General features: G+C 37.3%; 2 protein-coding genes across 3 annotated transcripts; both read right to left on the reverse strand.

The window, feature by feature from the left end:
- Window positions 1-831: 831 nt before the first annotated feature.
- LOC122306585 lies at window positions 832-2,205 on the reverse strand. Its single transcript, XM_043119009.1, has one exon. It carries the CDS (start codon window positions 1,916-1,918, stop codon window positions 1,412-1,414), a length of 507 nt encoding a protein of 168 aa, XP_042974943.1. The 5' UTR covers window positions 1,919-2,205; the 3' UTR covers window positions 832-1,411.
- A 348-nt stretch (window positions 2,206-2,553) lies between these two features.
- On the reverse strand, window positions 2,554-13,504 carry LOC122306583 (LEAF RUST 10 DISEASE-RESISTANCE LOCUS RECEPTOR-LIKE PROTEIN KINASE-like 1.3). Of its 2 annotated transcripts, none has more exons than XM_043119008.1 (4): window positions 12,523-13,504; window positions 4,233-4,262; window positions 3,814-4,137; window positions 2,554-3,736 (listed from the first exon to the last, which is right to left on the reverse strand). In XM_043119008.1, the coding sequence occupies exons 1-4, from the start codon at window positions 13,265-13,267 to the stop codon at window positions 2,808-2,810; spliced, it is 2,028 nt and encodes a 675-aa protein (XP_042974942.1). In that variant the 5' UTR covers window positions 13,268-13,504; the 3' UTR covers window positions 2,554-2,807. The 2 variants fall into 2 exon arrangements, with proteins under 2 accessions (XP_042974942.1, XP_042974941.1); XM_043119007.1 differs by lacking the exon at window positions 12,523-13,504 and adding an exon at window positions 9,643-10,874.
- Window positions 13,505-13,965: the final 461 nt, after the last annotated feature.

The following is a 13,965-nucleotide window of genomic DNA, read 5'->3' on the forward strand; positions in this document are numbered from 1 at the left end:
TCAAATTCTTTGAAGAGCATGCCTAAGTTTTATGGTTTTAAAGACAAGATTCGTAAACTTTACATCGCGGTGGAGAAACTTGCACCAAAGAACATGGACCATGTTCATTACAAAGCATATAATGCTTTTCTTAGCAAAAACATAAAAGGCTTGGACCATATGGCATATCATCCTTGGACATCGAGTTGGCCCAGATGAATTCTCAGCTGTTTTCTTCCTCAGAATTTGGTTATAGGATTGAGCTATCCAGACTGATCAGTCATCATCATGGTCCATGTTACTTTTTGCAACAAGCAAACCCAATATAATATCGAGCCATCGTTAGTCTATTATTAATTTGTTATTTTTATTATTTCAGCGTCGGGTTAGATATAAAAAGTATTTAGCTCTCTCTCATTTCATCCCTATAATTTTTTTTAAAGTTATATATAAAATATAATAAACAAATTTAATTATTTTAAATTTTAAAATAATAATAATATTAAAAAAAAAAAATTAATAATATTTTATTCAATTTTTAAATTTTTTAATCTCTAAACTGCGACTAAATCATTAGTCATATATGGGCCAGATTCAATCAATGCATAGCCACATATAGCAACCTTTACGTTTGTTTAAAGAGCAAGATCATTATTCCTGGTGTCCGCTAAATGCATGTAAAAGAAAGTCAGCTTGTACAAGAAAGAATGCACCAGCCACGGCACCCGCATTTTGGGGGTGGGGGGTCCGGAGGCTTAAAGGGCAGGTTTTTGGCTGGAGCGGTATATGTGGGACTTTCTTTTTGTTTATCCCTTAAGCATCTATTCTTGAATGCTTCAGGGGATGTAGAAATTACGCATTGCAAGTACAGCCATCTGTAATTCATATATGGTTAACATGATTTTCAATATCAATGGGTTCGTTCTCTAATGGCCAAAACAGAAACAAAAACTAATTTTGTTATGGAAAAATCTCCAAACAGCAACGCATGGATGCTAATTAAGCTGCAATGGAGTTTGGAGACGCATGCAGCTTTTATTAAGAACTAAGTAATTTGTTCTTGGTGTCCTTTGTCTTGACCTTGTCATCATCATCCATGGCCACCACCCTCATAAACCCAACCCCACGAGGCCACCCCCAACACCATAACAGAACCTCTTTTAAGATCCATGATTTCCCAAATTTTTCATTTTTTTCCTAAGAATTTTACGGTAAGAGGCGCCTGTCCTGTCCAGACCACCTCCCACGTTCCTGCTCCAATTTCTAGCCGAAGAGGTTCAGGACTTTACGCCTCCGTCAGACGCTTAAGATAGCAGTGGGCCGTGCCCGTTAGCAAACCAACAAAATATACATTGATTTTTCCAAAAAAGACAAAAAATTAAAAGAAAAGTAATCAACAGAAAAAATCCGTACATTTCGTTCCTTTCTGCCGCTACTCTGTGATCGAAACGAGTACGGGTCGCCAAGCTCTTCTAAGCAATCTATACCGGAACGTCGTCGTAAAAGAACCGGCTCCTCCGTTTCCCTCACGCCGAGGAGCGGGGGTTCCACCATCGCTACTCCCGTTTGCCAGAAACAACCCGACTGCTCGTTCTTCTGCTTCTGCTTCTTCTTTTTCGAATCTCTTGTCCGAAACCCTATCCTCAAGCGGTGGTGAGGACACGAACAGGTCCTTCAGCTTGTGCCGGATCCGAACCTCCTCGTTCTTCTTCTTCTTCTTCTCCTTCTTTTTCTTCTTATCCTGCAGCGTACGATTGGGATCCGCTCGGAGCTCCGGAAAGTCGTCTCGGGAAAAGAACCCGCCACGGTGATCGTTGCGATAGAGGAGCATGCGGAGGGTCTTGCGGCGTCGGAGCTGTATGACTGGGCTCCGCGACGGGCTTGCAGCCGCTACGGCGCACTGAGTCGCCAGGAGCTTGAATTTCTGCAAGGTAGCCATTGGATGGAAAGCTTAGCTTGATTGTTTGTTGGATACTGGGGTGCTGCTTGTTAGGGGAAGTGAGTGAGATCTGAGGGCATATTTTGTTGTTTAGAATGAAGAAATTAAGCTGTGAATTGAGTTTTCTAGATATGGGACAGTGAATAATACCGTTATGCGTCTAGTCGGGTCAATTACGCTACCCAATCCCATCCATTCCAAATGCTTCCACGTGGCATATGCTTGACCCGTTTCTCTATTATTAGTTCCAAATTCAGGTTTCGGATAGAACTTACTACATATAAAAATAAGGAGATATTTGCTGAGGGATTGTGCATACAATCTTATTGATGAAATAAAATTTTATATATTATACTATCATTCTATTTATATTTTATTAAATAAGATATAACATATTTATTATCATTAAATAATTATTTATTACATATTTATTTATTATTAAATAGTAATAAATACACCACATCATATATAATAAGATTATGTAGTGTATAGTATTACTCAACATAATTGTACGAACTTGCAAGAGTAGTCCTCATTTAGAGACTCTATGTAAATTAACTCAATAGTTGTACGTCTAGCTACATCTCTAAAACAATTTCTCGGATCGAAATGATAAAATATATCATCAAAGTATGTACTTAAAAGAAATACATCCCAACTTGTATTAAGAAGTGCATCGTTGGCAGTTCCATTTACAATGTGCATTGCCCAACAAGCAACTGTGATTCTCTTTCATCTATCTAATTTTATCAAGACAAAACAAAACCAACCAATGGTGCAGATAATGCAGCATTGATCCACTCATTGACATCCGAATATGAATTTACAATACTTATCTACTTAAGAGTTGTATGCCCAAATACAAAAAAGGATAAGGAAATCTCAACTGCTAGAAGGAGTTGGCGTTAGTAGAGTCGCTAACCCATTTACCAGTCACAACTGAATCAGGTGAAAGCGGGGGAGGAATGTTCTTCAAATGCCCAACATCATCCACCCTAATATCCACCACTTCTGCTTTCTCTTCACCCATCTCTTCATTCTTGATCCTCTTCAAAATCTCCAGTACTTCATCCATCTTAGGCCTCATATCCCTCTCTTGCTGCAAACACCGAAAAGCCAATTCTGCAACTGAGGTTGTCATCCTCCTCACAGCATGATCCTTTTCAAACCCAAGAGACGGATCAACCAACTCATGTAATGTGTGATTCTGAATCTTGTTGATAGCCATGCTAGCCAAATTAATATCGTGCCGGTGTCTATTGGTGTCCACGGCTGGTAATGATGATATAAGCTCAATCAAGACTACTCCAAAGCTATAAACATCACTTTTGTTAGTAAGTTGGTAGCACTGGTAATACTCAGGATCAACATAGCCAGGCGTCCCTTGTGGAGCAGTCGAGACATGTGTGACATCAGTCGGAAATAATCGTGACAAACCAAAATCAGCCACCTTAACACAGAAATTCTCATCTAGGAGAATGTTGTTGGTTTTGACATCACGGTGGATAACATCTGATTGATGGAGAAAGTTCAATGCCTCGGCTGACTCTATGGCTATGCTCAACCGAATGGGCCAAGTCAGTGAACCAGTGCTTGATTTGTTTCCATTGAGATGATCGGCCACAGTTCCGTTAGAGATGTATTCATAAACAAGGAGAAGTCCTTGGCTACGTTTTGAGGTGCACCCATACAGTGTGACGAGGTTTTTGTGCCGTAAGCGAGTTAGTATAATAACTTCATTCATGAACTGCTCAACTCGTTTGAAATTGTTTTCATACAGGCGCTTCACAGCAACCACACGTCCATCATGGAGCTTGCCTGGAAATAATTAAAAGAAAATTTCAGGGAAACAAAAAATAAAAAACCACAACGATATGTATTTAGTTACAACCTACCATAGTAAACTGTGCCAAAGCCTCCATCTCCAAGTTCTCTAGAAGGGTCAAAATTGTTAGTGGCTTCTTCCAGTTCCGCATAGCTGAAGATATGAGCTCCAAAGTACGTGCTTCCCTTCTCAAGATCTGACTTCGAGTGGGAATAAGATGGGGTGCTTTGATACAGATTAGTTGAAGAATCAGGAACGCCTTTGCTTGAAGGAGGTGTAATAGGCAGCTCTTTGATTTTAGCTTCCTCCGCTCGTTTTTTCTTCCGTTGCCTGATGGAAAAGATCCAGAAACCTAGGAAAATGCCAACAATGCCCACACCACCTATGCCAATGCCTGAAGATGAAACGAGAGTTCACTTAAATTTTCTTCTTTATATTACTGACCTCAATGAAAACATGTGGTATGGTTATAACACCATAAAATATTACCTACTCCAAGTGATACTTCATTCTTCTTGCCTGCAATGGTTAAAAAATCAGAGTCAGTCAAAATGAGACACAAACAGATATTGTAGAAGGACATCTTAACAAACATGATCACACAAGCACAAACAGCCGTGATGTAATATAAACTTAAGTAATACAGCAAAGGAAAACAGCTGTCTAGGGGGAAAAAGAACCAAGTGACAAATCGAGAATGAAAAGGTAACAATTAATTACTAGCAAATAATCTCTTTTCCATATTCTGAGCTCGTCATATTGTAGGGCATACAGAAGGTTTTGATAGAAGTTTGAAATAGCATCTAATACTGGCCAGAATAGGTCTCAAATAGATGTGGACAAAATATATCACAACTAGATAAGCCTGTTCCATTACCGGTCTCATCTACAGTACTTTTCATTGGAGAATGGTCCATTTCATGTAAAATTGTTAAAATAACTCTTTTTCTATTAACCTCATAATAAGGTTGTTATAAATATTTAGTGGGGGTCCTGCATCGACTAAAAATCTCAGAATTCTGCTATACTAGAATTATTTGTGCACTTGTATACGTATAAATATACCATATAACTGGTCTTGCATGGGACTCACATATCAACAAACACAAGCAGGGAATTGGTGGAAATTCAAGTCCGCAATGCAAAAGCTTAATATCTTTTTCTATGTTTGTACCAAGCTGCAATCTCAAAACATATTCTACCCTCTCAAAACTAATCACCAGTCTTGCATGGGACTCACATATCAACAAACACAAGCAGGGAATTGGTGGAACTTCAAATCTGCATGCATAAGCTTAATATCTTTTTCTATGTTTGTACCAAGTTGCAATCTCAAAACAAATTCTAACCTCTCAAAACTATTCACGTTTAGATATATAAAATCAGTTCTAAGTAGCATATGGAAGATGGAAGGTCAGGTCAGAAATGTAATTTTCGTATAACAAGGAGGAAGATCCCCTGTTCATTATTGGCTCCAGAAGTGGGATCGAACAACAGGAGAAACATATGTGCATAATTTAAGAACAATTCTTTACCCTATCAGCAAGGATACATTTTATAAAATCCATACTTCCCTTAGCATATACAAAAAGAGCCAGTGCAGCTTGAGGCAGCTTGCCTTTTAGACTCTTAAGGGCTATCAGACAGACCAAATGCAACAAATCCACTGAGTTCCAAATCAGAGAGAGACCATCAAAACAGCATCCAGTTTAAAGCACGGGCTACATGGAACATATTAATGACTAGTGCCGCTAAATTCAATGGAGACAGGACAACTCAAGGATTGCAAAGCTGTTCTAAACGGAGATTATGAACTAGAGCGGCACCAAAATGAAACTTTTTTTAGGTGCGGGCCGCATTTAAGTATACAAAAAGCAAGAATGTGACAGAGTGAAGGTAATGCGGAGGCTTTCAAATAAGAGACGAAATTACATCGAATAGTCAGGAATTACACAAGAAATTGGAAGCTTGGTGTCATTTTTCGATATATGGAAGTCACAAATACAATTAACGCGACCATCATTAAGACCACCCCACTAAGGCCCTCAGCAATTAAGGGGGGAGTGTTAGGCTATTCAGCTAGTTAAATAATTTTTCTAAATCACTCAAACCATCCGTAGGCACAAAGACATAGATTAGCACCAACCATTGCACTGTCTATAATCCAAATTCGATAGGCTACAAAAATGTTTCCATTGCCATTTACACGGATAAAACAATTTCTGCCTTAGCCGCTCCAAATTGCCCATTTTAACAATTCATTTCTATCTCAACGATCATTCCCAAGAGAAAACGCTAATTTTGTCTAGAAAGAGCTCGAATACCTGGTGGCGAGGGACATGGATGATTGTCGCAAAGGCAAATAGGTTGGCCTGAATCCTTATCAAGTCCACACTGCCTACCAGAAACCAGACAATCGGCACACTTACCATAACTCACACTGAAACCCGCCATCAAAACCTTGAAAAGCGTTGACCGATTGTTTGTGAGCTGAACTGCTTGCGCCTTGAAGATTTTCTCTCTAAGACCAACGCTACAGTTAACAACGCTCAGAATCGGATCGGTCGGAACGGGACCGGTCAGAAAATAAGAGTCGTTACGCGACGTCCCATTGATCTTGCAATGGAATCGATTAGCAGGTGTCACTGAAGTCAGATTAGAGCAACCGTAGTAGATGGTGAGGTCCTCAGTGTCCGTACCATAAGCGAATACAGCGGGATTCAGAGTGGAATTAAGGAACTCGTGAGGGCAGGTGTTGTTCCAGAGGTCGGAGCGGGCGAGGGTCATGGTTTTCGCGGTCTCGTTGAGACAGAGGACTCGGTAACTCATAGAATCAACGGTCAAACCGGCAAAGTCGTTGTTGCAAGTGAGTCGGAAATGGCCGCATTCGCCCCGGCTGCTGAAGGGGTAGGAAAGGTTCTTGAAGGGCCCGCAGTCTAAGGTCTTGGGGCAGTCGAAATAGGGGGTGGCTTCATCGGAGGGAAAGGACGTGGCCACGAAGACGGAAAAAAGGAGGAGAAAGACGGGAGGGAGAGTGATTGGGTGCATAGCGGAGGAGTGGAGAAGTGATAAGGCATCATAACTGGAGTGGAGGCAATACGATAAGGGCAGTGTGGTCGCTGCCGTTGCTGGGAGGAGGTTGACTGGTAACGGAGCTGCTATGGTTGACTCGGACTGTTCATCGAGTAGCCTTCGAAAACTGACCCATGATCCGCATCTTTCAACGATTAGAAACGTGTGGCTTTTGCCGAAGAAAAATATAAATATATAATTTATAAAATATATAATTTTATTTAAAGACCCGTGGCATAATTTATATCTACCAGTAGACATAACACAAAATTTTAATAATAATAAATTCTATTTTTTTAAATAATTATACAACATTTAAATATTTCATGATTATGTAGAATATTATTATTATTATTATTAATCAACTTGTTCACATGAGACTGACTGGTTCATGGTCATGATATATTATTATTAACATAAAGGAAAGGCTAGAATTTGGAATACAGCAATTAGACACGTCAGCCAAACAATTTTTCATTGCGGTGTAAGTTGTTGACCAACTCTTTCTTTAGTTTCTTTATTTTCCGTTGGAGACTTGGATAACACAAAGTAACATCTCTTTCTTTAATGAATTAATGCAATAATAATTAGAGAAATGATATTTATAATTATAATTGTGTAAGTGTTATATAATTTTTTTAAAAAAAATAAATTAATAAAAAATTTATATAAAAAAATTAATTTTTTAATTATAGATCATACTTTTTTTTAAATAAATTACATAATATTTATATATCCCACGACTGTACGTATCATTATTCTAATAATTATATTCAATTTCATGAAAAATGGTCATATTTATGGCTGAGTTCACTCGGCTCGGCATTCTACTTTCTTGTCTCGTTTTTCACCCTCTTCAAATTTTGTCTTGCACGTTTCTCATGATCATTTCGTTTTGGCTCTGGTTTTTTTTTTTAATAATTTTCTTGACGCGTCTTGAGATACTTTTCTAGAGGCTAAAATCTTATACAAGGAACAAAAAAGAAGACTTTGTAGCTAGGCTGCATGCAGGACATGAACCTTCTTAAATAAACTATTTAGCCGGTGTTCTCATGATGCCTACATGAAGCGGTCCATTATGTCAACTATCCTCTAGAATCATTTGTCGCCATTAATGTGAATACTATGCAATATCCAACTACCTACTACGCATGCATTAACCAGAAAAAATTAAATTAAAAGTACTACCCACCCCGTGCATGATACACGCGATGCAAGGAAATTGTCATATGTTCCCATGTCAAAAGATCAACATCCTAATTAAAAGCAGCCTAGTACGAGGCATTAAAAATAGATGTGAAAGTCTATGCACAACTCAAGTTGGAGTTTTGAATTGAACCTAGTCTTTGTCGTTGGTGCAAGAAATTAATTAAAGGACTTGATATATATATATATTGGAATTGCAGACCAATAATATATAGGAGTTAGAAGAATTTGATCGATGCGGGTAGTTTCTAATGAGAATGGGATAAACTTTAACTAGAACACCAAAATGGACAAATTGACTTGATACACAAAGTTGGTTAGCGGTCATGATGGGGTTTAGGTTTGTTTGAATGGAAGATTAGACAACCCTTATTGGTCATCTACCAGCAAATAATTGAAAATTTATTTATTATTTAATTCAAAACTACTACAGTCTTAAACAAAATATATAAAAATAAACTTATAAACTGATATATACGAAATTTATATGATATGTTAAATCTACTTTATAATAAAAATAATTTTATAATATATCATACCACATAAAGTCATGCTGGTTTATGAATTTACTTTTGTGAAACTTTATTATGACTAAAACATTTATTTACTTCTATTTATCTACCAATGATCAGTTTATGCAACATAATAATAATAATAATAAGAGAAATGATATTTACAGTCGTGGTTGTGCAAGCGACGTGCAGTCGCTTTGAAAAAAAGAATTAATATGAAACTCACGTGAAAAAAAAAAAATTAACTTTTTAATCGTAGACCCCACTATTTTTCAAAGCGATTGTGCGGTGTTTGTAATTCCACAACTGTATGTAGCATTGCTGTAATAATAAATATGATAGTTAAGAAAATTATGAATAGAATTTTAGAGATTTTGAAAATTGCATTCCATTTTAAACCTAGCTAACACAAAATGGCTTATAGTGCAATTGTACATGATAATTGCTGCTAGATGATGTTTGTGTCTAAGGTGAAGGTCAGTGTGCTAAAGATTAACCCAAGAAATCCCCCCGAAAGAGATCCAACGAAAAAATCACTCAGTCTAGTTAAAAATTTTAACGGAAGAAATCCAAGTACTGACTTAGTTTCATCTATTTATTTACTTCGATCTCGTCCATGCATTATATCCTAATCTTTAACTAACTCGGACTCCGCATATATAATATTGTTCCCAGCTCCTACGTAGTTAGGTTCAAACCCAAATCATCCATCAATTCCGTATTCAAGATCATCAATCAGTCCATCCTTGACCAGAAGAAATATTTATCTTCAAATTAACCTAAGTAATTAGCAATTAATTATCCGAATTAAGCTATCATGGAATTCTGGAAGTAATGCCTCCCTCCGATTTCACTCACAACAATAATAATCATCATCATATAACCGGATGCTCATGGATGTTTCGCATATGGGATTTTAAGACTATATATACGCGCCGCCCAGCAAACGAGTTCGGAGTTTTTCCTAAATGTTTGATCTTAATTTCTGAATCCTCTGGTCTAGAGAAATTTTCTTGATTTATTCATTCAAGCAGTACGAGAAAGGGAAAAATGAAAAAGGAAAAGGTAGCTACCAATCAAATAAATTAACTAGCGAAATGGATACTTACCATCTGATCCACACGTTTCTGGAAAAGACCCAGTTTTACAGAGGCAAGCGAAAGCATTCGTGCTGATGTTGAACCCACACTGCCCACCGGACCCATTACATCTATCGCACAAGCTGTTATTTGCATTCCACCCCACCGTGAAGCCACCATCAATAGCTTCCTTCAGTGCGTCTTCAGTAGTTAAATTACTGACTGCTTCAGTACTTACTGGAACGTTAACGTTGTTCTCGCACAACCCCAATAAGCTATTAATCGTGCTTGCAGTCGAGGAGCTCGAATAGTAATTGGTAAAGCCCTTAGCGTCTCCGGCACAAGTAAACGAGAAACCATCCGCCGGCTGAGGTAGAAGAGGTGATATTGAAATAATAGGGCAGTGGTAGTAGAGCGTCAGGTTGGTGGTAGCAGCAGTAGTACGAGAAAAGAGGGTACTGCTATCTGTGGTGGTATTATCGTAAGTGGCAGGACAGGTCGTGTTCCAGTAATCCAATCTAGCAATCCTGAGACTTCGCGCCGCCGCCGCGCCATTGATTTCAAGGACTCGGTAAAACATGTCCGCGACATTAAGCTGCGGGGCATCGCCGCTGCAGTTCAACTCGAAAGCCGGGTGCCCACAATATTCAGACCGATTTGGTGATCCCCATAAAGGATAACCGAGGCCCGAAATACCCGCACATGAAAAGGTTTCGCTGCAGTTGAGGTACTGCTCATCTTCAGCAGCGTGCACAGATGGTACTGGAAATTGGACTAAGGTACTTAATGCTATTACGATGAAGAAGAAAGTGGCCGAAGCTGGGAAGAGATCATGGGTATGCATTTTGAGAGAGAGAAGATCGAGAGAGATTGGAAGCAAGCGTATAGAAAAGGAATTAAGGAGGTGGGGATGTGTGGCTTTCCAATTCCTATCAGGCATCATAAGATAAGGAAATTGGTGGCTTTTGACAAAATGAATTCATGGGATGGGAGGTTGAAATTTTCAAAAGAGATGCTTCTATTGGAATATTACCAGCTCGATCTAGTCAATCCACAAATTGGGTGACATAGTTGCAATATAAGCATACCCTGCAAAAAATCTCGATCTTCTAGAGATTTTATTTATTTATTTATATAATACTTATTAAGTTAACATGACTAGGAAGTTCTGTAAACATTTTGAACTCATTTACCGAGTCAGACATAGCAGCAGACAGCCGCCCCCATAAACAATTTAATGATCATGACCAGCCCAACTCTTAAGTTTTTTAACATAATTTAACCACTGCATCTAAAATAAATAAATAAATAAATATATATATATATATATATATCAAAGTCATAAAGGTACGTAGGAGGACTTGATGACTCCCATTTTAAGTCTTATTATTCCAGCTTTTTAAATATCTCCCTAATTATGAGTTAATCCAAGGGGATATCCCCAATGATCGCACGGCACTTCTATTTCTAGCTAACTAGGCCTAGGAGGATAAAAATATGATCATCTTGATTATGTTATCCGAGAAAAGAATAAGCTGGAAGATAGGGAGATCAAGAAATACATCATCTAGAGGGACAGAATTTGAAAAAAAAAAAAATGTAGTATTGGGGTTGGGGAAATAAGAATTTGAGGAACAATCAAGGTCTTGATCAAAATTATAAAACTTGATCAAGAATGCATGCATGGATGCCTACGGCAACTTGGTTCCTACATTTAAGTGGAAGCTGGTCGTCGATATCTCGTGTCTGCTCGATCCATGGCTCAATCGAGTATTCAATTCAAGCCTATAGAGCTGCTGATCAAACTCGTGGTGCTGAATTTTCATTTTTTTCCCCATTGAACCACCAATTTCTATACTGGCCTCTACGCGTACTCATGAAGTCCAATATCACTGCTATACATGCCAATATCACCACGTACGATATATATAATTTGCACTTTGCCGTATATAGAAAATTAATGTATCCTACTCGTCAAAATATAGGAATTAGGAGACACGACCCAAAGTGACATAATATAATAAACGTACGTGGATCAATATTGCTATTAATCACATATATATATATACACTATAAGAAAACTGTTCAGTTGTAACTAATTATTTCTTACGAAAATAATTATTTTTTATAAAAATGAGTGTTTTGATTGTAAATAGTTATTTTCATTGCATATAATTCATCATAAATAGTCTCTTTTTTTTTTGTAGTAATAATACTTTCAAACAAGTCTTGTTGGGCAAATATAGTTGTCCCTTGCACGTTTATATTATATATATTATATATTATAAGATCAATATCAATGAAAACGAATGCAATCTATCACACAAAAATATCTACTTAATTTCTTGATCCCAGTTGAGATCATGACCATCAAATAAGAGAGATAAATATATAAAGCGAGTAATATTTTAGTCTGAGGTCTTCAAGTTATAAGGACACGATCATCCCACGCGGAGAGAATTCCGTATTTATTAGATTCGGTTTGGTAATATAAAATATTTATCTCAAATTTAAAATTTTTATCTCATCATTATAATTTTTCTAAATTTTTATATAAAATATAATAAATAATTCAACTTTTTCTTAATTTTTTACAAATTTTAAAATAATAATAATATTTAATATTTCTTCTTAAAATTCAAAATTTTCACCTCCCTTACTAAACCAAACCAAACCAAACCTTGCCTCAGCAATGTTAACGTGATCGCGATGTCGTCTTGGACCCACTTGGGACCCAAAATGTCAAAACAAATTTAGAATTCATGCGCCCGTGAATGTGATGAGGAGTGTGTAGATTGCCGTTCAAAACAAATATTTTATCTTAATGATCATGTTCATTTGGTGCAAATAATTAACTTTTTTCCTAAATTAAATAATTAGTTTAAAGGTCATGCTGGCATGGGGGCGTACCTGGTTTAACTGGTGAATAATAGCAAGTTGGTTGATTCAACTTGAGGTCATAACCACAAACTCCCTTCAATCCCACGCAGTCACTGCACTCTGTACTATCCACCTTCCATTTCACCTCAAATCCCTCTCTAATGATCTCTTCCAATTTCGACTTAGTAATTCCTATATCCATCAAGTTTCCCAGAGTACTCAGAGTACTGACGGGGATAACAACACTTTGATTGCACTCGTTACTAATATTAGGTAATCCAGCTACCAACTCCATCTGCACATCCCCATTTACATGGCAAGTGAATACTCCAGGGACAGATAAAAGAGAAGTGCAGCCATAGAATAGCGTCAGATTCTGGTAACCGGGGCTAAAATCGAAAAGTATAGGATCGAGTGTGGAATTCACGAATTCTGGGGAACAAATCCCACTCAGGTAGTCCTCTCTCGAGATTTTGATTGTCTGGGTGTTGGGATTGACATCAAGAACTCGGTACGTCACGTTCATGATCTCTATGGTGGCAACGCTTCTCTCGCAGTTGAGCTTCAATCCTGGATATCCACAACCATCGGGTCGTTTATCTCCCCAGAAAGGAAAACCAACATCGTTGATGTTTCCGCAGTTGAACCGCGAGTCGCGGCAGCTCGAGAACAAATCTTCGTAGCATAGAGATAGAGGAATCATGGCCAAAACCATGAATAAGAAAGATAAAGAAACGAGGGAAGAAGACGACGAGAGAAGCCAGCTGGAATCCATTTTCTGAGAGAAAAAAGTCGGTAGAAAGTAAGGATCGATGAGTAGAGATCGAATACAAGAAGCAGATATGGATAACCACCGATCGAGCAGCAGTGGGGGAAGATCGATAATTTGGGAAAGTGATAGCTATGAGGAAGGGATGTATGTGGTGATTTAATTTCATTGATTTCAACGCCCAACCAATTTTCGTCGGCGAGTGATTACCATGGGATACTGTTAGAACGTGTGATCAGTAAGTAAGCTAAGGAATACTCGCGAACAGAAATGCATTTTACTTCATCCATTAATTGGTATTAAAAAGTTTCTTTTCTGATTAAATGGATGATGTTGAGACGAAATAATATAATTTTAAATAAAAATTAAAAATTAAATAAAATATTAATAAAATATTATTATTTTAATATTTATAAAAATAAAATTATTTATTATATTTTATAAAAAAATTTAAAAAAATTATAATAATAAAATAAAATAATTTTCCATTCTAAATAGCCCATAAATATATATTAGAAAACTGATTTGTACACGTCCAAGCCTTGCACAAGTTAGTCCTACCTAAAAGCATAATTTTTATGGTGAGGGGGTTTTCTTTTTTCTTGTTTTTAACAAATTCCTAACTTATTGTATATATATAGTATTATTCCGAATTTCCATATTTATCTTTTATAAAGTAAGAATCAAAAAGGTTTGGGAGCTGC

The sequence above is a fragment of the Carya illinoinensis genome, chromosome 4 (genome assembly GCF_018687715.1).
Source record: "Carya illinoinensis cultivar Pawnee chromosome 4, C.illinoinensisPawnee_v1, whole genome shotgun sequence".
NCBI classification, from domain to species: domain Eukaryota; kingdom Viridiplantae; phylum Streptophyta; class Magnoliopsida; order Fagales; family Juglandaceae; genus Carya; species Carya illinoinensis.